General features: G+C 47.5%; 1 protein-coding gene across 2 annotated transcripts in view; it reads left to right on the plus strand.

Annotated features, from left to right (window-relative positions):
• The window catches only part of STXBP5L (syntaxin binding protein 5L), a 145,420-nt gene that overhangs the window by 75,920 nt on the left and 45,383 nt on the right, over positions 1-24,117 (plus strand). For both annotated transcript variants that reach the window (XM_060236808.1, XM_060236809.1), the window contains exons 11-15: positions 665-737; positions 3,048-3,195; positions 10,378-10,445; positions 11,044-11,084; positions 19,137-19,351. In XM_060236808.1, the coding sequence (XP_060092791.1) occupies positions 665-737; positions 3,048-3,195; positions 10,378-10,445; positions 11,044-11,084; positions 19,137-19,351 (545 nt within the window). The remainder of the gene's footprint in view (positions 1-664; positions 738-3,047; positions 3,196-10,377; positions 10,446-11,043; positions 11,085-19,136; positions 19,352-24,117) is intronic.

The raw sequence follows: 24,117 nt of genomic DNA on the forward strand, positions 1-24,117 counted from the left end.
TCTCCAAGCTGCCAGCTGGCTTGGCTTGGAAAAATGATTTAAAGAGAGAAATGCCTTCTCCAAGCTGGCTGATGGGGCAGTGGGGACTTTGAGAGCCACACAGTATGCGTGAAAGAGCCACATGGCTCCTGAGCCACAGTTCGGCCACCCCTGACCTAGATGGACATCACATCTTCATCCACTCTTTTACATCTTCACGCACAACAACCACCTGGAGAAAAAATAATGCCGTATCCCTTTAATACTGAGGCTTAATGTGTGGAAATAGGCAGTCAAAGTTTCTCATGCCGTGGAAGTCAATAACATTATCCAGCAAATAAAATCCCGTTAAGTCTTTATTAAAAGGACAGGACATTCCTCCCCCCCGCCACCACCTCCAGGCTGTGAGAACCCTACTCTTTTATTAGAATTCTAATAATGTGACACAGAGAAGGAAAGCTAATAGTATTTCTGCCTGTAGCAGTTGGTATGGTGTGTATCAGTATATAAAAGTCACCAAAGATCATACTTAATGGGAATGTTGCATTTTCCCGCTTCAAATGCTGGTTTTAGGATCCTCTCAGGAATCCTTTATTTTGGGATTATGAAGAATTTATCTCCCTTAACACCCTCGCTTTAACATCCCAGGTGTCTGATTTTTTTGTGCCTGATTCTTGGTTTGTAGAATTTCAGGAGCCATACGCGGTTGTCGTTCTCTTGGAAAAAGATTTGATCGTCGTTGACCTGACTCAGAGCAAGTAAGTACAAAACCCATGTAATATCATTACTCGTGTTAGAAACAGTGCCGGATGAAGCCCTGCGGAGGCCCCGAGGCAGCCAAAATCTTGGGGGCCCGCTCACAAATTATCTCAGAGTCAGAGTGCCCACACCACTGCCTGTGGCCCCCGCTGCAGCCTGCAGGCCCCTTCTCAAAAGCCCCTTTGACAAAGCTGTGGAGGAGAGGCAGAGAGAGGCAAACTTGGTGACAACGCCAGCAGCAGCCGCACCAGGCAAGTCGGGCAAAGAGCGGCTCCGTTGCTGACTGTGCATGCAGGCTGGGAGGGCTGCATGCAGGGGGGAAACTGTGGCGGGGGGGAGTAGCCAGCCCGGGGCCCCTAAAGGCATGGAGGCCCATAGGCCAGTGCCTACTTGGCCTAATTGTTAATCCAGCCCTGGTTAGAAAGGGTTCTCCCTGCACTTTTCTTCATCAGTTTTGAAAATATAGAATTTGATTGACGTTTAGGAAACAGCAGCCGATCTTTCCCTCCCCCCTCTCAGAGAAGCAAGTCCGCCCTCCCCTCCGCTCCCCCCCCCCCGGTGATTTCCCCCTTGTGATCTGAGTTGTCAGCACCTTGCAGGATCTAGAACACATTGAAGGGCAAGGGGGCTTTATTTACATTACATTATTTCATCCTGTTTAAAAACATTTCTGGTGTGATGGAACATGTCTAAAGGAAACAGCAGCTGGTCTTTCCCTCCCTCCCCTTTCAGAGAAGCATATTCTCCCCCCCAGTTGTTTTTGTCCAGTGATCTGAGTCCAGCGATAATCTCATTTCACTAGACTCGTGCCGCTTGTAAATAAATAAATGCAAAACAATGAGGGGGAAAGTGGATCTTGCACACTGATGAATGGCAGAAGAAGTGGAGTAGATGGAATGGCTTCCATATAGGGGGGAGTGGCCTTTGAGGGGCAGCAAAGAGGGGAGGGATAAAACCCGAGAGTGGCTGCTCTCTAGTCATTTAAAAAAATACTTTGGTTAATTTCAGGATATTTAAAAAAAGAAACTTTGCCTGCATTCCTTTGTGTTCTGTTTCATTCAAGGAACTGAGCTGCAAGGATTTAGCTTCGACCACAGAATTTTGCCCCCAAACCAGAGCACCAAGCGCACACACAAACACCCAATGTTCCTGATGTGTCTACATCATTTCTGGATAGGGCTGCCAAGCCCCCGGTCCAGGCGGGGGTTCCTTTGCCCGGGAGGTTCCCAACCCTCCCCCTACGACGCTGGCGCAATGACCACTAGCCTCCCAAATGGCTAGAGCGTTCAGGAAAACCATAGAGTTTCCCCAGAAACGTCTAGAACGGCTGCGCGTGGCATCGCTGGCTCAATGATGTAACTTCTGGGTGTCCCCCAATCTGGGACGAAGAGGACTTGGCAACCCTACTTCTGGGGCATGCAGGGACATTGCATTTAATTTTTGTGTTTTCCCCAGGTTCTGGGGGGTTAATTCCCCCCACTAACCAGAAAGCCATCAGCGGAACGGTGGGCTCCAAAAGCAGGGAACCCTCAACTGCTTCCTGGAGATCAGTTGTAATCAGGGGTCATTTTGTCAAAAAATAGGTGGTGGGGCTCATTGGCATGACTCATTAAGTTATGCTGCCCTCCCCCCTCCAGCCACGAGCAACCCGATGCAAGAAAGGAGAGCCCCAGGCGAGCGAGGCCTGCTTGGGCTGGCTGGAGATCCAGCCAGCCCAAGCAGGCCTTGCTCACCTGGGGCTCTCCTGGGCCACCCTCCCAGTCAAAAGGCGAGCAAGCCACCCGTCACCCAGAATCACATAAGTGGAGAAAGGGTGGTGCAGGCTTCTCCAGGGGTTAATGAGGGCTGCTGGGAGCGTGGCAAAGTCCCGGCGGCTGGCTGGCTGCTCTCCTAATCCAGGGACTGTTATGCAGCTGCACCTATTATTCAATGGACAAGATAGATGATGAGGAGGAGGGGGAACGCTCAGAAAGGTGCAGGAGCTGTGCTCCTGTGAGCTCCTGCTGAATCTGAGGCCTGGCTGTAATCCCAGGAGATCTCCAACTACCACCTGTCAACCCTAGTCACTGGTATTTTCTCTCCTTTTGGAAAACTGTCTTCCTCCCAGTAAAGATCACAGAACAGTCCCCATTTCTTCATGCCAGTCACAAAAGATCTCTCCCAAATGTAAATGGGACACCACCCAGACGCAGGTTCATTAGTTGGGTGCGAACTAGACCTCCGTATTTGAAAAGCATACTTTTGTGTCAATATGATGTAATTTTTCTAAGACGTGCGCTAATAACCATCCCTCAAAATCTCTCTCTCAGTTTCCCAATTTTTGAAAATCCTTATCCCATGGACATTCACGAGTCACCGGTTACCTGCACAGAATATCTGGCCGACTCTCCTCCAGATTTGATCCCCGTGCTATATTCTGTAGGTGCAAAACATAAGAAGCAAGGATACAGCAATAAGGTAAAAAACACAAAGTTGCATGGCTTGAAAAGTTTTGTTTGGGCGGGATTATGGGCAGGGACAGCTGAGTCTTTAGTGATGCTTTTTGTTAGCGAAAGGTTTTACGCCTGTTTCCTAAGTATCGAGGCGGCTCGGCGGTATTGCTGTTGTTAGACCTATCGGCTGCGTTCGATATGGTCGATCATCAGCTGCTGACCCGCCGTCTCGCCGACGCAGGAATTCGGGGGTTGGCCTTACAGTGGCTTTCCTCCTTCCTTGAAGGTCGGGGACAAAGGGTGGCGGTTGGAGGAGAGATGTCCCGGAGACACCTACTTAATTGTGGGGTCCCGCAGGGGGCAGTTCTCTCCCCAATGCTGTTTAATATCTTTATGCGCCCCCTTGCCCAGATTGCCCGGAGACACGCTGATGACACCCAGCTCTATCTACTGATGGGCGGCCGGGCCGCCGACACCCCTATAAATCTGGATCGGGCGTTGCAAGCCGTGGCAGACTGGATCAGGCTGAGTGGGCTGAAGCTGAATCCAGCGAAGACAGAGGTCCTTTGCGTGGATCGCTGCGGACTGGGAGGGGAGATCTCCCTACCGACTTTTGACGGTGTCTCACTAATACCAGTGCACAAGGTCAAAAGCCTGGGAGTGCTACTGGAGCCCTCCCTGACAATGGAGGCACAGATAGCTGCCACTGCGAAATCCGCCTTCTTCCGTCTTAGAAGGGCGAGACAGTTGGCCCCCTTCCTGGAATGTAGCGACCTAGCAACAGTGATCCATGCAACGGTCACCTCAAGACTAGACTACTGTAAGGCCCTCTACATGGGGCTGCCCTTGTGCCGAACTCGGAAGTTGCAGCTAGTGCAGAATGCTGCGGCCAGGCTGCTACTGGGACTACCTCGGTGGGAACATGTGCGGCCTGGGCTGAAGGAACTGCACTGGCTTCCAATTATATTCCGAGTTCGCTATAAGGTGCTGGTTATCACCTTTAAAGCCCTATATGGCCGAGGCCCTGCCTACCTTAGGGACCGCCTCTCCCCACACGTTCCCCAGAGAGCACTAAGATCTAGTTCTCAAAGCCTTCTAAGGATCCCTGGACCAAAAGAGGCCAAACTAAGAGTAACAAGAGAGCAGGCCTTTTCTGTAATGGCCCCCCACTGGTGGAACCAATTGCTGGAGGAAGTGCGAGCCCTGCGGGACTTTAATCAATTCCGCAGGGCTTGCAAAACCACTCTCTTTCTGCAAGCATATGAGGAACCCTGAAAGCGATATCTCGCCATCGAAATACGTCAACTGAATATAGCACCTTAACTTAATTTTAGCTGTAATTTAATGTAACTGTTTTAACTGTATGTATTGATTGTATTTTAAAATTGTTTTATAAATCATGGTATACCATGTCATGTTAGCCGCCCTGAGCCTGCTCCGGCGGGAAGGGCGGGATATAAATAAAAGTTTATTATTATTATTATAGTTTATTATTTCACTAGAAATAAGGCCCATTGTGGGAATAAATCCAGCGGGCGCTAGAAAGAGGCTCTGGGCGAGCGACCCAGCCATGGGCACTCAGGGTCAATTTGCTGTGGTGTCATAGTGTGACGACGATCATGCAGACGCTGAAGCTCTGTGTCCCTCTCATCTGCAGTGCGTTGTTGCCACCTTTTCCTGTCATATTTGGCCTTGCAGAGTTTAGCATCAGCGTGTGCCTGTGGTGTGATCCGGTTTCTTTTTTGGCCTGGCATGGTGGTCTTATGGTATACCATAGAGTATGTGCCTCAAGGTGCTCAATGTGATCAGCTTTCCATCTCCTCCCCCCTCCCTGCATTCCACTTTGCAAAGCAGCCATTTTCTCCAGGGGAAGTGATCTCTGCCATCTGGAGAACAGTTGTAATTTTTGAGTGCTCTCCAGCCCTCATCTGGCAACAATGGTTCCCCAGGGAGAAATGACTGGTTTGGAGGGTGGAGTCTATGGCATTGTACCTGTCTGAGGTCTCACCCCTCCTCAAGCCCCACCCTCTCCAGGCTTCACCCCTCAAATCTCAAAGAATTTACCAACCTGGAGTTGGCAACCCTATCTCCTTCCTAGCTAACCATCAGCTGACCATCTGCCCCTCTGACTACAGCTTTCCATCTCCTCCCCCTCCCTGCAGCCTCTACCTTGGAAAAGCACAGTCTTTCTCTGCAGTGAGAACCAAAGTAGCTTACATAATCTCCCCCTTTTGATCTGCACGATTAGGTTAGGTTAGGCTGAAAGTCTAAAATCACCCAATCAGCTTCCACAGAAAGATCCTGGGTCTGGCAGACCCTGCTCTGAAGCACTAACTGATATGCTACACTGGCTTTCACAGGGGGGCTGCTGTTGAAGAGTAGCAAGCAGCCAGGCCTAGTTATGTCATGCCTGTCAGGTGACATCAAGTCATCCTGGGGGTGCTGCCAGGCCTAAGGTAGTCAACCTCCTGATATCACAACTGAACTCCAGACAACAGATTTCTCTCCCCCTGGAGAATTTCTCAACCTGTAGATGGCAACTCGAGTCAGGACTGGCCCCAGTGAGTTCTTTCTCAAAGGCCAAAGTAGGCCTGGAAAGGGCCTCCTTCCTCCACCATTCACTGACAGAACCAAGATTTGAATACGATGGTTGCCTAACAACAGCCACTGAGGGAAAATGGAGGACCTGGAAGGGTGGGCCAATAGGATGTGAAGGCAGCTTCCCCAGTGGCCCAGTCCTTGTCTGTCCTGGGGCTGGAGGGCAGGATTGCTCTCAGGAGTTTGAGCAACACACAGCTCAGCCAATGGGAGAGTAGGTGAATTACCAGCCAGATGGCTTGCTTTTTATATAAATCCCCAGAATGCCCCCCAAATTCCCCCACCAGATGGGCGAGGGGACCCGACAACCCCTAGTAGAGACGCAGGGATAAATAGAAGGTTGTGAAGAACTTGGTGTGCAGAGGTATTTTCTAACTTTCCACTAGGCTTATCAGGTTCCCCTGGCCAGCAGTAGGGTATGGGGGTAGGGTCGCCTTCAGCCTGGAGAATTGATTAAAACTTATTTTGGAAATCCAAATTAAAGCTTCATTAACTGCAGGATGACAGTATCTTTTTTTGAGGGGGGTATTTAAGAATAGGAAATCTTTAAAAAATTCTGTTTGCCTTCAGAAGCCAAAGTGGGTTGAACAGCCCGTAGGAAAGGAACTGAACTGTCATCCGCAGGAGAAAGTGTGTCATCATTCACCTGAAATTTGCTAGGGTGGCTCAGAAGAGCTAGACAAATGTAGGATGCTCTTTCTGGGTGTTTTGCCATCCTGATAATGAAAAGCTGCTTCTCGGTGAGCTTGGATCAGAACCCCTTCTTTATACTTTAAAATTACCATGTTTGTGACATATTCTGCCCGTAGGCCCTCAGTAGGCTTCCCAGTCCCTAGGTCCCAGTGGGGGATCCCCCGGTTTTACAGGCTTCCCCCTGCCCCGCCCTCACAGTCACCACGTATCTCTAGAGCTCCGGCAGGTTTAGAAACCTGCAAACAGGTCCCATTTTAAAATGTGTGTGTGTGCTTCAGTTGTTCATGTGCCTTAAAAGTTGAGCAGGAAACAGGAAGCACTTCATAGGGGAAAGGTCAGCAGCAGCTTCCGTTTGTTTTGCTTTTGTTTTCAGAGCAAGTAACCAGACCCAGTAAGTGTGTGTGCGTGTGTGTGTGTGTGTGAGAGAGAGAGAGAGGGGGAGGGTTGCCAATCCCCAGGTGGGGGCAGGGGATTTCCTGGTTTGGAGGCCCTCCCCCCGCTTTAGAAAACTTTAGAAAGGGGGGGAGGGAAATGTCTACTGGGCCCTCAATGTCAGCGAAGGGGCATTGAAGTTTCAAGAAGGAACAGACTTGTCTTTGTTCAAAACTACGTTTCCATTTATTGATTACAGCAATGCTATTCTCTACGCAGGTTCATTGATACTAATAGCGAGACGGGTGCAAGCATAGGCATTTATGGATGCACATCAAAGCATAGGGGTTTTAATTCACTTCTCATAATAAAGCTGGGGCCCTTCTGCTGAAAGTAACCAGTTCACGTATCTTTTATCTCCCCACATACACAGCCTGTCCCTCCTCCCCTGCTGTGGCCTTGCTCGGCTCTGGCAGGCACCTAAGAACCAGCTAGATGTTTTGCACTTCAAAGACCTTTGGCACCTTAATCACCCCTCCCGTCCCCCTTTCACATTCTCCTGTGGCACTGGTGTTAGTAAAGCAAGGATTTGTAGGGTTAGTTAGCAGTAAATAAACATTTCCAATAATAAAGCAAACTTCAAGGCATACAAGCTGACACTCTATTATTCTCTATGGAGAACGATTCCCATAGGGAATAATGGGAAATGGATCCATGGGTGTCTGGGGCTCTGGGGGATATTCTTTGAGGTAGAGGCACCAAATTTGCAGCATAGCATCTGATGCCTTTCCTCCAAACACCCTCCCAGTTTCAAAATGATTGGACCAGGGGGGCCGATTCTATGAGCCCCCAAAGAAGGTGGCCCTATCCTTCATAATTTCTAATGGAGGGAAGGCATTGAAAAGGTGCACAGTCCCTTTCAATGTGATGGCCAGAACTCCCTTTGGAGTTCAATTGTACTTGTTCCATGGCCCCACCCCCAAAGTCTCCTGGCTCCACCCCCAAAGCCCCCAGATATTTCTTGAATTGGACTTGGCAACCCTAGCCCTCAGAGTGATGCAGACTGGTAAAGAAGCCCAAAACCTTTAATCATAGTTTTGTAAAATCTACAATAAGTCACAATAATAATAAAATGGCAGAATCAGCAGCCGGTCTGTTGGCTGCCAAGCCGCAGTCTGTTCTAATAAAATAAAATGTGTGTATTTGCTGGTAAAATCCAGTTAGGAGTGCAGCCAAGCATCTGGGAAGCGTATCCTTTTGCTCTGTTTCTCTGACTTCGAAACCCCTTGTACTCTTGCGTCCTTTATTGGATGTTTTACGATCTGCTTTGAGCCTCAGCAAGAAAGGTGGACTGGAATTGCAGCAAATCAATCGGATAGCGCCTTTGTTCCCAACCTTTTCCCGTCTGCAGGGGCCTTGGGAATTCTACCACACAGAGGAGACACGGGAAATCAACTAACAGCAAGAACATAATCAACCATGCCTGGCACTATTAAAAATACAATGTAAATACGAACGTTTAAGTGTGATATTCTATAACAAGCAATAGCTTGTTCACGACAATCTAACAATATGAGGAAATATACAGAGGCTTTAACCAGAGACTTCCAAAAAAGAAAAGAAATTAATTTAAAAAACAACAACCATATATCACTTAAGAAATACACAGTACATATAGTACTACAAAGTCCAAAATTACAGTCTAAAATTGTATCCAAGACAAAGGTTCTGGATTTCTTTTGCCTTCATTTCAGAAATTCTTCCTCAGGTCAAGGTCTGTTATTGATGATATAGACCAAATAGGTAATACCCAGCATCGGCCCAAGGGCGTGTGCCACCCCAGGCACCCCCCAGTGTCTCCCACCCCCTCCCTCCCTTCCCTTCCCCATCCCTTCCCCTCCCTCCCCGTGCGATCAGAGCACGCCGCGCTCCGTCACACCCCCCGAGTGCGCATTGGCACGGCACCCACCCCCTGCCCCCTGCTTTCCCGTCCCTTTGCCTCCCCCCCCCCACACACAATCAGAGTGCACAGCCCTGCTAGCCGCGACGTGTATCTTATCTTTTTGAGAACGTGCTGGAGGCTTCTCCCCTCTCCTTTCCGGAACCAGAAGGGAGGGGGCGCAAAGCTTCCTCCAGTGCGGTCCTTGAAAGATAAGATACACGTCGCGGCCAGCAGGGCCCAGGCACGGCACGCTGTGATCGCAGGGGGCGGAGTTGAAGGGGCAGGAAGGGAAAGGAGGGGCTTGGCAGCAGCGGCCACCAAGTGGGCGGGGGAGGCAGGCAAACTAGACACTTGCCTGGGGCACTGGGGGGGAGCCCAATTCGGCACCCCCACCCTCCTGGTGCGCTAGGCAACTGCCTAGTTTGCCTAATGGGCTATCCGGCTCTGGTGATACCTCTATGGGTCTTAAATCCTTTTGCTTGTCTGTGTTACTAGAAACACTCTTCTGTAGTGACACAAGAATAGTTATGAGGTGCTTCCCCTCTAATCCTTCCTGTAGACTCAATCCTTCACTTCTATCAGTTAGGAAAGCATCCAGCTGCTTTAAGACTGCTGTATGTACTGGTGTATTTTTTAAGTGATATATGGAAGTCTCCGGTTAAAGCCTTTGTATATTTTTCTTATATCGTCAGATTGTCGTGAATATAAGTGGCTATTGCTCTTTATAGAATATTACACTTTTAAAAATTGTTCATATTTACATTGTATTCAGATTTTTTTTTTAAGTGGGAACACACAGGAACGCAGTTCTGGCTGGCTTGGCACCAGGGTGTGTGGCCTAATATGCAAATAAATTCCTGTTGGTTTTTTCTTTTAAAAACCCTGGGTGCAATGATGGGTGTGGCCTAATATGCAAACGGGTTTCTGCTGGGCTTTTTCGACAAAGAAAGCCCTGATTGAATTTTAAAAAGAGACATTGTTTAGAATAATTCTTTATTATCCAGTGCCGGTTAGTAATGATTGTTATTATAACTTTGGGAAGCACAGCTACAAAATGGCTGCTTCAGGAAGTGAAGCCAGCTACAAAATGACATTCATGTTATAGTTTCCAAAGGGTATCTATCAACCATAATAGTGGCATTTATTTATTTATTTAATTTATCAGATTTATATCCCGCCCTCCCCGACAGGCTCAGGACGGCTAACAACAGTTTAAAAATGTTAGCAGTGTACAAACATACTAAAATTAGATCCATATATATTATATATTACATTGAAGGTCACAGCTGAAAGACACACCGTTTATAAATGTTCTAAATGAGAAATGTAACTCTCCTAAAACGTAACTCTTCTTCTTCTTTCTTTTTTTAAAAGTAATGTTCTTACTTTATTAAAATATATATATATACATAAACAGCACAAAAGAAAGATTACCCAAAAGGTAAATAGGTAAGTATACATGCAAAAGGTAAATAGGTAAGTATAGGTAAATAGATAAGTATACATTTTCAGCAGCTTACTCTGATCAAAGATACATTAAAAGTAAAAGATAATATTTGTTAAAAATATAACATTTGTATCAACTCTTTTGATTGCGTTTAGGAGTGGCCTATCAATGGTGGAGCATGGAACCTAGGAGCACAGACATATCCTGAAATTATTATTACAGGGTAAGGAAATTATTATCACTGGGCACTGGTCTCTGTGAAATAATTACTTTTACAGGAAAAAACTGTAAAAGGGACGTTTCCAAGCACAGAAGTATTGTGAGGTTTTTCCTGTAAAAGGATTGGATTGGTGTCCCAGTTAATAAGGAATTGTTTGTATTATTGGAGAAACGGAGATGCATTGATTTGCGTATAGGTCTACGACTGAGGAAGACATTGCCGAGACCGGACTCCGCTTCACTGAAAAGATTTCCACTGAATTTGTGGTCCTTCTCCTTGGACTATTGTCCTATGAAAGCAACTATGAAGGACTACGCTTTGGACACGAGTCTATTTGTTAATGTTGAGAGACTTTCTATGGTGATCTGATTTGGGATACTTTACATGTTGCTGTGTCTTTAAGAATACGGAATATACTATTATCATTATTATTATTATTATTCTGCTACTCAGATTGTCTCTGTCTTTTGCCATATCAGCTCTGAGTATCCCACTTTATTAGACTAAGCCGCCCTTCTAAAGTTTTTGATTTATGTCACTTTTTGGATTTATGGTACATCTGTCCTCATTTTAACTGCCCTTTAATCTTCTTCTTTTAAAGTCATGCCGATGGATCGGTAAAATTTTGGGACGCATCTTGCAGTAAGTTCATACGGATAATTCTTACGCAGTGAATTACTTGTTGCATGTCGGAAACCCCAAAGGGAGAGAATTTGTTGAAATCGTTGAAACTGACAATGATACATTTCAAGTAACCGAAGCGAAGAAATGAAAGGGAGTTGAAAAGCTGTAGATTCATATAAAAAGGACAAAGGTCTATTTAGCAGGATTGTATGCAGTAGGAATGAATAAAATAGCGCTGGAAATATATTTCCTGGAAGACCCTAAAACAACCACTACACCCTCTGGAGTTACATCTGTGACTTCATTAAAATCTTATTCTTGTGAAGTGGCAACCCGAACCTGGGGGAGACCTTCAAAATACTTTTACCTCTGAATTATCTATGCCTCCCAATTATGACTGCGTGACTGTAACCACTGGGAAAAGTGGGAAACAATCATTCGAAACAAATAGAGGAAATTGATGATTGTGTAGAGCAGGGGTGTTTTGAACTCATTTGTTATGAGGGCTGGATCGGACATAAATGAGACCTTGCTGGGCAGGACCATGTCGGGTTGGGCCGAGCCATGTTGGGCCAGGCCATGTGTGTACCTATTTAAGATCAGGCAGCAGAATTTATAAATTTTATAAAGAACACAGACAAACACAAATGCATATTTTAAAAAAAACTTTAAACGTTAGCACTCGTTGGTCTTAAAGATGCTTTCTTTGTATTTCTCCCATGGGATCCAGGGAACTGGGCAAAGGAAGCTCTGGCTCTTTCCTCCCTTCCCCAGGGGACTGGGGGTGGGGGGTGGGGAGCCTCAACCAATAGAAGGAAGAGAGTCTTGGCTCAGTAGCTCTGCTGTGCAATTGAGAGAGCCTGGCAAAGCAAGCTATTCCTCTCCCCTCCCCTGGTGTAGAGTATAGTGGGGCTACGGTTGCCACGTTGGGAATTTCCTGGGGATTTGGGGGGTGGAACCTGGAGATGGCAGGGGTTGGGGGGTGGGGCTTGATAGAGTATGGTGCCATGGCATCCACCTTCCATCCACCCTCCAGAGAGCCAGTATGGTGTAGTGGTTAAGTGTTCTTGTCTGGGAGAACTGGGTTTGATTCCCCACTTCTCCATTTGCAGCTGCTGGAATGGCCTTGGGTCAGCCATGGGTCTCGCAAGAGTTGTCCTTGAAAGGGCAGCTGCTGTGAGAGCCCTCTCAGCCCCACCCACCTCACAGGGTGTCTATTGTGGGGGAAGAAGATTTAGGAGATTGTAAACCTCTCTGAGACTCTGATTCAGAGAGAAGGGCGGAGTATTAATCTGCAGTCTTCTTCTTCCATGGCAGCCATTTCTTTGGAGGAACTGATCCCTGCAGTCTGAAGATCAGTTGTAATTCTGGGAGATCCTAACTCCCACCTGGAGACTGTCAACCACATTGGGGGGTGGGGTAGAGTAGAGTGCCATGTGGAGTAACTGAGGTCCAAAATGCAAATTATGCCTGACAATTTTTGGGTCGTAGAATCATAGAGTTGGAAGGGACCTCCAGGGTCATCTAGTCCAATCCCCTGCACAATGCAGGAAACTCACAAACACCTCCCCCCTAAATTCACAGGATCGTCATTAGCCTGAAAATTTATCACAAAAGGTTATTTAAAAAGTCAACAGAGAGCCAGTTTGGTGTAGTGGTTAAGTGTACGGACTCTTATCTGGGAGAACCGGGTTTAATTCCCCACTCCTCCACTTGACCTGCTAGCATGGCCTTGGGTCAGCCATAGCTCTGGCAGAGGTTGTCCTTGAAAGGGCAGCTGCTGTGAGAGCCCTCTCAGCCCCATCCACCTCACATGGTGTCTGTTGTGGGGGAGGAAGGTAAAGGAGATTGTAGGCCGTTCTGAGACTCTGTCCTTGAAAGGGCAGCTGCTGTGAGAGCCCTCTCAGCCCCACCCACCTCACAGGGTGTCTGTTGTGGGGGAGGAAGGGAAAGGAGATTATGAGCTGCTCTGAGACTCTGTCCTTGAAAGGACAGCTGCTGTGAGAGCCCTCTCCAGCCCCACCCCCTCATAGGGTGTCTGTTGTGGGGGAGGAAGGTAAAGGAGCTTGTGAGCCGCTCTGAGACTCTTCGGAGTGGAGGGCGGGATATAAATCCAATATCTTCTTCTTCATCATCACAAACATCCACAATAAATCAGAATGTGCTCGCAGGCACAATAAGGGCGCGGTCACACTCACCATTAAATCCATCTGCAACGCGCCTCTATTATAATCCGCACAACCAATTTTCCGATCAGACAACAGCCAGGCTCCCATTCTATCCCATGTGGGTCCCGTCGCTGGTCGATCAGAGTGCTCTACCAGACCTCGTTTCATGAGACATCAATCTGCATTAGCGCAGGCGCAGTGATGCTCGCTATCTGCAGCGCGTCGCTTTTAAATGGGTTGGATCATTAACAGTTTTGCTAGTCCATTGGCACTACTTTTCCAGCACAAGCACTACCTGTGCAGAAAAAAACCCAGGAATTCAAATCAGTTCACATCTTGTTCACATCTACTTTCAAAAGTGAGTTTTGTTTCTGGACATAGGGGCGGGTAAACGATTTATCGAGCCAACATTCTCTCACTCATTCACTGGCGCAGTGATATCACTTGTAGGGGGCTTTGGGAGGGAAGTGGTGGTGCGCTTCCAACAAGTCACCAACGATGGAGCGTTCAAACAGAGAAATTCCGCTCAGGAACCGTCAGAAGAATTTTGTTCCGGATTTAAAGCAGTATCAAATTAGTCCACGCCCCAGTCGTCTCAACGCGGGACTCGAACGAGCTAACCACCATTCGCAGATGCTGACATTTGGACAACCGCTTAAAACTCCTACACACTTCTGGACTCCTCTCGTACCCGTAGCGGGATTTTATGACCGTCTGACCTCACCCTAAACATACAAGGGAGTCCACAGAATGTCTCTTACAAGACTCATCCACACTGGCATTTCTTAAAGGCGCCACAAAGAATTTTGCAGAATCCTTAAAGCAAATATTTCACAAGTCGTTCCTCCAATGCGGCATTGATGTGGGAGAATAAAAGCCCATTCATATAAAGCCAGTCCACATAAAACTGGTTGATACGTTTCGTTGCCTGTGTCAAGACTTGTGGCTTAAAGCGGAACCAATCTTTCCTGTCAATTCAATACAAGGCACAGGCTCATTCTTTGTTCTCAAATGACTTCTTCTGTTTATACAAAGAATGAGCCTGCGCTGTTGGTTCTGGTCCTACCTTCTGGGGCCACAGAAAATAATTCCTCACCATCCTCTAGATGACAGCCTTTCAGGAACTCGAAGATGGTGATCCTATCACCTCTCAGCTGCCTCCTCCCCAGGCTAAGCAGCTCCTTCAACCTTCTACATCTCATCACTTAAATTAACCATTTGGAACTTCCTCGTTGTTTCCACCCTAGATAAAATATTTGTTCTAATTTTAAACTGCTCAGAAATCAAAGGAAAAAAAACTTTCTCCTTCAGAGTTTGTCAGCAAAACATTGATGTCTCATCTCTTTGCCTGGGAGGAATCCAAGACTGCACAGTGTCTGCTTTCTTAATTGGTGCCACCAGTCTGCCGTGAATGATGTCAGGGAGACAGGCAATCCCGGATGATGATTATTTTTTAAAAGAGCCTGAAACGCTCATGCCTCATAGGGAGGCAAGTACATTTGGGATCATGTACTCAGGAGAGCCAGTTTGGTGTAGTGGTGAAGTGCGTGGACTCTTATCTGGGAGAACCGGGTTTGATTCCCTGCTTCTCCACTTGCACCTGCTGGAATGGCCTTGGGTCAGCCATAGCTCTGGCAGAGGTTGTCCTTGAAAGGGCAGACTCTTATCTGGGAGAACCGGGTTCGATTCCCCACTCCTCCACTTGCAGCTGCTGGAATGGCCTTGGGTCAGTCATAGCTCTGGCAGAGGTTGTCCTTGAAAGGGCAGCTTCTGGGAGAGCTCTCTAAGTCCCACCCACCTCACAGGGTGTCTGTTGTGGGGGAGGAAGGGAAAGGAGATTGTAGGGCGTTCTGAGACTCTGTCCTTGAAAGGGCAGCTGCTGTGAGAGCCCTCTCAGTCCCATCCACCTCACAGGGTGTCTGTTGTGGGGGAGGAAGGGAAAGGAGATTGTAGGCCATTCTGAGACTCTTGTCCTTGAAAGGGCAGCTGCTGTGAGAGACCTCTCAGCCCCACCCACCTCACAGGGTGTCTGTTGTGGGGGAGGAAGGGAAAGGAGATTGTAAGCCGTTCTGAGACTCTGTCCTTGAAAGGGCAGCTGCTGTGAGAGCCCTCTCAGCCCCACCCACCTCACAGGGTGTCTGTTGTTGGGGAGGAAGGGAAAAGAGATTGTAGGCCATTCTGAGACTCTGTCCTTGAAAGGGCAGCTGCTGTGAGAGCCCTCTCCAGCCCCACCCACCTCACAGGGTGTCTGTTGTGGGGGAGGAAGGGAAAGGAGATTGTGAGCCACTCTGAGACTCTGTCCTTGAAAGGGCAGCTGCTGTGAGAGCCCTCTCCAGCCCCGCCCACCTCACAAGGTGTCTGTTGTGGGGGACGAAGGTAAAGGAGATTGTAGGCCGTTCTGAGACTCAGTCCTTGAAAGGGCAGCTGCTGTGAGAGCCCTCTCAGCCCTATCCACTTCACAGGGTGTCTGTTGTCGGGGAGGAAGGTAAAGTAGATTGTGAGCCGCTCTGAGTCTCTTTGGAGTGGAGAGGGGGATATAAATCCAATCTCTTCTTCTTAATTTTGGCATTAAGGCATTTTCCAAGAAAGCATGTAGCCAACCATCTCTTGTGTGATGCATGGGCACAATTTGATTGTCATTTAGACGCAACTCCTGTTCAGTGAAAATATTTTATTAGAAGGAAAGGAAAGGAAAGGAAAGGAAAGAAGGAAAGAAAGAAAGAAAGAAAGAAAGAAAGAAAGAAAGAAAGAAAGAAAGAAAGAAAGAAAGATAGATTATGTCACCTGATATTTTTGGCAGCGATATAACTGTTGATCAAGGTTCAAAAATGTAACATATTCCAAAAGTTCTAGTCAAATTGTTAAAGAAAATGAAGATGGTATTCACTTGTGGAGTCTAGGCTTCCATGGTCAGCAACCCCACATACTTCCTACAAAGCTAGCAGATTGAATTCAATGTGTGTGTGTGTGCTTGAGAGAGAGAGGCTATTGAGTCTTAGTAATCAACCCAGATGAATGTCTCTAGGATCCTGTGGAACCAGCCTAGAGTTGGACAAGTGTTGAATGTTTTCATGCAATGGGGCATGATCATGACAGCTTAGCCAGATAACAAAACCTATTCATATTTATTTATTACTTATAATGCAGATTTATAGACCACACTTCTCTGAGTACACAGAGCTCAGGGCAGTGAACGACAGTAAAAGCATCCATACCTTGATTTCTTTAAAAACAACAACAACAATTCCAACAAATTCCAACCAATAACTACAAATAGCTAAAACATTCTTAGATAGTTCAGAGTTCCAAACTGTGTCACTGTCTTGAGTGAGTGAAGGGGGATGGAGGAGGCAGGGGGCAGGGGAAAGGAAGGGCCAGATAGGATGGTCCCCTATCTGAACAGAGAATCCTAAAGTAGGCAATAATTTAAGCAAAAAACAAACAGGACTCTGCTGGTCCCTTAAAAGACCAACACACTTGCCCCTAGCTTTCATGGAGTAAAGCCTGCTTCATCAGATATGTGCTAGCCCACCGCAGTTTAGCCTAGAATATAAACTGGTTAAATACATAAATTTCAAAGATAGGAAAGACATGATGGATGATATTCTCAGCTGTTTCTTAGGAGGAAGAAATCTTAGAAGGTACTCACTACATGTGGCAGGCAGGAATCAGTAGAAGAAATGTAATCGTGGGCCAAATCAGGCATGCCATTTCCACAGCTCCCTGCTTATTTTCAGATTTAATTATCAGGGTCTCATTTGGATCAGCATTCAGGAAGGGGGGGGGGCCTTCCGTACGGTCCATTTTCCTCACCAGAAATGGTCCTGGAGAACTACTGTATTTGCCCCATGAGAGAACCTTACAGGTAGTCCTATCAGTCAACATATTTTTCCCCACTGGGGCAAATGGTGCCATCTTGAAGACTATTCAGATTGGGGAAGTGTTGTGGGGGAGGGGAACTTAGGCCTCCTTTCCCTTCAAGTTACATTCCCAATTCAAATTGGGCCCCCCCACATGAGCCTGAGAATAACATTTTTAAAAAATCAGGAGCTGTAGAAATTGGCCCATTTGATTTGACCCCAGTTGCATACCTTTCTAGTCAGAGAGACCGTGGGTGTTTCCATATTTTTATTTTCCTTGTAAATACTTATTTCTTTTCTGGGGTGTGTGTGTGTCTGTTTTGCATGTGTTCTGCTGCCCCTAGTGGTCAGTGTGATACTACAGTGGTTTATGTTGGGCATCAAAACTTGCAGTTTTACATATGCTGAACGTACACTAGCGTAATATTGAATCAACCACTGGGGGTGGGCACTGAGGCTGAAGCCCAACAATGATAACTTTTTCTCCCTTTCACAGAATATTAGAACCTGAGGGCATTCAGGATAGACAAGAAGAAATACTTTTTTTTACACAGAAAGTGATTAGAATGTAGAATTTGCTTCCAGTGGGTGTAGTCGTGGCCACAGGAAAAGACAGCTTTAAAAGGAGATTAGATAAATTAATGGAGGATAGGTCTGTCCATAGGATTGCCAATCCCCAGGTGGGGGCAGGGGATCCCCCGGTTTGGAGGCCCTCCCCCCGCTTCAGGGTTGTCAGAAAGCGCGGGGAGGGGAGGGAAATGTCTGCTGGGAACTCTGTTATTCCCTATGGAGATTTATTCCCATAGAAAATAATGGAGAATTGATCCGCGGGTATCTGGGGTTCTGGGAGGGCTGTTTTTTGAGGTAGAGGCACCAAATTTTCAGTATAGCATCTAGTGCCTCTCCCCAAAATATCCCCCAAGTTTCAAAATGATTGGACCGTGGGGTCCAATTCTATGAGCTCCAAAAGAAGGTGCCCCTATCCTTCATTATTTCCTATGGAAGGAAGGCATTGAAAAGGTGTGCCGTCCCTTTAAATGTAATGGCCAGAACTCCCTTTGGAGTTCAATTATGCTTGTCACAGCCTTTCTCCTGACTCCACCCCCAAAGTCCCCAGATATTTCTTAAATTGGACTTGGCAACTCTATCTGTCAATGCCTACTAGCCATAGTGACTGAAGGGAACTCCATGTTCAAAGGCAGTAAACCTGTGATTGCCAGGGCAGGAGTGGAATTCTAGCAGGAGCTCCTTTGCATATTAGGCCACACACCCTTGAGGTAGCCAGTTGTCCAAGAGCTTACAAAAAAGAGCCTTGTAAGTTCTTGGAGGATTGGCTACGTCAGGGGTGTGTGGCCAAATATGCAAAGGAGCTGTCAAGCATTGTATACTCATTTTATACTATAGAAGCTGGATTTCAAAATTGTTACTTTTATATTATAGAATCCAGACTTTAGAGTTGTTACTAACCCAGAATTAAATATCGGCACATCAAAGTAGCAGCCCCCACCTTTCTTCTTTCGCTTTTACTAACAGATGCAGGAATGTCCTCTTTGAAGATAAGACCTCCTGGAAATTGTTCACAGGCTCAGCCAGACCTGAACCCAGGATGTGCTAGCCGCAATATAGATAAGGAACCCAGCGTGTGAATTTCACACGTGAATGTAGAATTGTTTACAGAACCTTTGATGTGCCATTTTAAAGCATGTATTCTAGTGTTACAAGGTATCATTTCCAATCTTCAGCTCGAATGAGCCACATGGATTATCAATAAACCTAACTTCGTTTCAAAATCCAAGGACTGGTTATTTTGAAATCTCATGCTTGACAGGAGCTCCTGCTAGAATTCTACCCTTGGCCAGGAGGCAAGAACAGGAGAAGGTTTCAGCCTCAATGCCCTGTTTGTTGGACCTCCAGAAGAACTGGTTGGCCATTGTGTGAGACAGGATGGTGGACTTGATGGACCACAGCAGGGTTCTTCTTATGTTAATTTGTAATTTTATTTTGTCTGAAGCCATATGATAGATGTCCTCAATGTCTTCCAGTAACACTTCAGATGTTGTACAAGTTGAAAACCTCAAAGGTGTTTGAAAAGCAGAAAGTGGAAGGGAAATCGACAGCAGAAATTGCAGAAGATGATCCTTTTGCCATCCAGATGATGTATTGGTGCCCTGAAAGTCGGATATTCTGTGTAGCGGGAGCCTCTGCTTATGTTATCGTTTACAGATTCAGCAAGCATGAAGTCAATACTGAAGTATCAGTAAGTTCAAATGTATTTTTGTGGATGTCCATTTTCTTATTTTCAGGGTGTTAGTTCCAGAACAGGATGTGTGAAAAGTTTGGCTTTTAATTTAGTATAAAATTGCATTATGCGCTTATCTATGTTTATCATGGAGTAGTTTCAGCTAAGTACACCTAAGTCCAGTTGTTTGAAACAGGCATAACCCAACCACTGTCCAACAATATTCTTTGAGGGAAGGAAGTATATTGAATGGTAGTGTAAAGAGAAATACAAGGAGCTGTCTCTCTTGAAGACATGGCAAATGATAACCTTCCATCTTGTGCTTAGCAGCAAACCTTTTTTTTTTTCAATCGCACACCACTTAAGGTGCCCTCTACTGCATCAATCAAACTGCACCAAGAGGGGTCATAGTAAGAGAAAGTATAACCAGTGTTTGGAACTGTGTCAGAAGCACTCAACATTAATAAAAATAGTCTTGCATTTCTGTTCTTCTTATATATATATATCCAAATCCAATAGAATATCTGAAGTTTTTCCACATACCATTAACTAATTTTCAAAATATTATTTACAAAATACAATACAAGAATTTCCCAAAACTTGAGGGCTAGTAAAGCTCAAACGCTTGACTTGAGGGCTAGTAAAGCTCAAAATGCTTTACCATCGGTGGGTTGGGAACCTCCAGGGCGGGAGCTTAAGTGGCAGACCACCTGCTTGGCATGCAGAAGATCACAGGTTCAATTCCAGACATTCCCAATTAAAAGGATCAGGTAGTCGGCGATGTGGACAATCTTTTGCCCGAGGCCCTGGAGAGTTAGCCATTGAGAGGAGATAAGATTGACAGGCCAGCGATACGATGCAGTAGAAAGTATAACCAAACAATGATTGGAACCGTGCCAAAAGCGCTTAACGCTAATAAAGACTACTTCTTCTAAAAAAGACTACTTGTTCTAAAACATTTTTGTGTTTTGATTGCAGGTTGGCTCTTTTTTGTAGCTGTGGATTTAAAAAAATATGCTAATGAATCATGTATTATAATTTTTGCATATTAGTTATGAAACCGATTGTGTTTATCTGTCCTGTATCAGTCCATAATTTGAAGAAGAAAATGCAAAAGGAAGTCGCGTTCTTGAGACGTTGTTTCTTCGCTTGGACTTCTAGCAAAATGAGGACTGTGCTCAGTTCATAACAGACACACTGAAATGTGATTTATTGTGAATTACGTTAAATATTTTTTGCCGTTTGAGCTTTATTAGCCCTCAGGTTTTGGGATATTCTTGTATTGTATTTTGTAAATAATATTTTGAAAATGAGTTAATGGTATGTGGAAAAACTCAGAGATTCTATTGGATTTGGATATATATATAAGAAGAACAGAAATGCAAGACTATTTTTATTAGTGCTGAGTGCTTTTGGCACAGTTCCAATCATTGTTTGGTTATACTTTCTCTTACTATGACCCCTCTTGGTGCGGTTTGATTGATGCAGTAGAAGGCATAATTCACTCCATTAGTACTTCTTCTAACCTTTTTTTGCTAATGAGCATGCTGTATATGTCTAGGGGCAGATTTCAGGTTGAGTTTGTTCCAGGGCACTGGGCTTCACATTATCCAGAGAGCCAGTTTGGTGTAGTGGTTAAGTGTGCGGACTCTTATCTGGGAGAGCCAGGTTTGATTCCCCACTCCTCCACTTGCAGCTGCTGGAATGGCCTTGGGTCAGCCATAGCTCTGGCAGAGGTTGTCCTTGAAAGGGCAGCTGCTGTGAGAGCCCTCTCCAGCCCCACCCACCTCACAAGGTGTCTGTTGTGGGCAGTGGCGTAGGGAGGGGGGCGGGTCGCCCCAGGTCTGGGGGGTCTGAGGGGCCCCTTGGCAATGCCAAGGGGCCCCTCAGAAGCCGGCTGCCTGGCGTCCCCGCCGCCGGGAAGGACTGAGGAGGCCGACATGTCCGACAACGGCTTTGACCAGACTCCTGGCGTGGGTCGAGGCCGAGGTAGAGGCAGCAGCCCACTGGCTCCCGAGAGCGGGGCCGGCTTGGGCATAGGCGTCGGGAGCTTCGGCGGCCCGGATCAGCTCCTCAGGCAAAGCTTCCCGCGCCATCAGGAGCCGCTTCGGCCGCCCAAAACATCCCCGCTGGGAAGCAACGGCGCTTCAGGTATAAGTGCTCACCCCTGGGCGCCTTCTTCCCCTCCCTTCGTTAGAAACGCTGCAGCCGAATCACAGCTTCTTGCGGCCGAGAGGCTGCCCGGCTTGCTGACCCGTCGGGAACCCTTCCCCCCTGGGCTCTGAAGCCACCGCGAAGCCGGGGTGGAAAAGGATATTTCCCTTTCGCCCCTTTTCTTCAAGGGAGCACATCTTCGAGGGTGGGCGTCTCCTCCCCTCGTATCTGTATGTTGTTGTCGCTTAGGGATACCTACATTTTGTGGCCAACTTCTCGCTTCTACGTACTATTGTTGCAACCTGCTAAAGCGGGCCTTTGTACGGAGCTTTTTTTCAATTTTTTTTTAAAGGGCCTGCGTCGCGACTTGAGTGGTGACATATGTTTATAGTTCAAAAGACTGAGGGCATCAGGTACTACTAAATGAAGTACCTGGCAGCGCACATTGTTTTGCAATTTCATTATGAGTATATTCAAGAATAGCCTCGCTGAAATGGCCCCTTTGAAATCGATTTTGCCAGTGAAACGGCATTGGGGGAGGGGGAGGAGTGGAATTTGAGTCATGATTTAACCGGACCAAAATTAATGTGTTTATATGATTTCCCCTGATCCTGTTTCTCCTGTTGGCAGTTTTTTAAAAAATGGCATTGAGGAATCACATAGATTTTGGGATGTAACCGTTGCTTAATCTACATACTGATAGGTAGTGCAGTATCATTGCACTGTAGCAGTCATTTGCCTGTTGGTTCTGTTGTCAGCAGTGTTCCCTCTAAGCTGAGCTAGCTCACAGACTTTTAGCCTCCAGCTCACAAATTTTTGTCTTAGCTCAGGAAGGATGACCCCAGAGCACACTAATTTATGCAGTAGCTCACAATTTGAATGCCAGTAGCTCACAAAGTAGAATTTTTGCTCACAAGACTCTGCAGCTTAGAGGGAACATTGGTTGTCAGTGCAAGAAAATCCAGTTGGAGACAAATGCTGTAGTGTAATAATGTGCATATGCAGCCTGTGATATTGTTCTGTGTTTTATAAAAACCTTGATATCCCATAGTGGCATTTGTAGAAATGACCCTCTGGATTCATATATTTTAAAGACCCTAGATTCAGGTGGAGTAGCCATATTGGTCTGAAGCAGCAGAACAAAGTTTGAGTTCAGTGGCACCTTTAAGATATACAGTGGTGTAGGGAGGGGGGGGGTCGCCCCAGGTCTAGGGGGTCTGGGGGGCCCCTTGGCAATGCCAAGGGGCCCCTCAGAAGCCAGCTGCCTGGCATCCCTGCCGCCGCCACTCACGTTGCTACCGAGATCCTGGAGCGCCACGTTCATGCTGGCGATCATAGGCGAGGAGAGGAGCTGGGCGCCGCCGCTGCCTAGCGCCGGAGGCAGCCGGGGCCGAGGCGGGCGGCTGCCGGGGCCATGCTGCGCCGCTCCAACAGGGGGCTCTCTCCGCCCGCCTGCGAGCCCAAGGGCCTCCCTGCCCTGCCCTGCGCGCCACGAGGAGGCGCCACCAGTTGCTAGGGCAAGCTGGTCCTTGCCTCTGGCGAGGCAGCCCGGGGAGCACGCTGCTGCGCTCCACGAGGCGCGCAAGGGGCCTGTGCTGCTGCCGGCCGCCGAGGTCATAGAGCGGGAGCCGGGGCGGGGGTGGCCGTGCCCCACACACGCGTCCCCGAGACCTGAGGGGGCTGTGGGGCAGGATCCCCGCAGCAGCCCCGTCGCCAAGGGGGCTTCACTGCACCTCCACGTAGCAACCCAAAAGACACACACAGGGATCTAATTGCAGGGGTGGCCCACGGCAGCTCTCCAGATTTTTTTTTGCCTACCACTCCCATCAGCCCCAGCCAGGTTATCAATTACATGACCTAGATCGCACCAGCAGTGCCATCTTGGGGGGGGGTGCCGCCCCCAAAGTGACACCACTTCCTGTTCCCCCCCCCAAAAAAGTGGTGGCCATTTTGGGGAAGTTACATCACTTCCTGTTTCCAGCAGGGCTCCCTGGCAAGTGGTGGCCATCTTGCGGAAGTGACATCACTGGAAGTGACATCATATCCTGTTTCTGGCAGCGTGCACACATGTAGGGGGGCCCACATAACTCTCGGGCCCCGGGCCCCCAAAGCCCTAGCTACGCCCCTGGTTGTGGGGGAGGAAGGTAAAGGAGATTGTGAGCCGCTCTGAGACTCTGTCCTTGAAAGGGCAGCTGCTGTGAGAGCCCTCTCAGCCCCACCCACCTCACAGGGTGTCTGTTGTGGGGGAGGAAGGTAAAGGAGATTGTGAGCCGCTCTGAGACTCAGTCCTTGAAAGGGCAGCTGCTGTGAGAGCCCTCTCCAGCCCCACCCACCTCACAGGGTGTCTGTTGTGGGGGAGGAAGGTAGAAGAGATTGTAGGCTGTTCTGAGACTCTGCCCTTGAAGGGGGAGCTGCTTTGAGAGCACTTTCAGCTCCACCCACCTCACAGGGTGTCTGTTGTGGGGGAGGAAGGGAAAGGAGATTGTAGGCCGTTCTGAGACTCTGTCCTTGAAGGGGCAGCTGCTGTGAGAGCCCTCTCAGCCCCACCCACCTCACAGGGTGTCTGTTGTGGGGGAGGAAGGGAAAGGAGATTGTAGGCCATTCTGAGACTCTGTCCTTGAAAGGGCAGC

Source organism: Heteronotia binoei, chromosome 4, assembly GCF_032191835.1.
Source record: "Heteronotia binoei isolate CCM8104 ecotype False Entrance Well chromosome 4, APGP_CSIRO_Hbin_v1, whole genome shotgun sequence".
In the NCBI taxonomy this organism is placed as follows: Eukaryota; Metazoa; Chordata; class Lepidosauria; order Squamata; family Gekkonidae; genus Heteronotia; species Heteronotia binoei.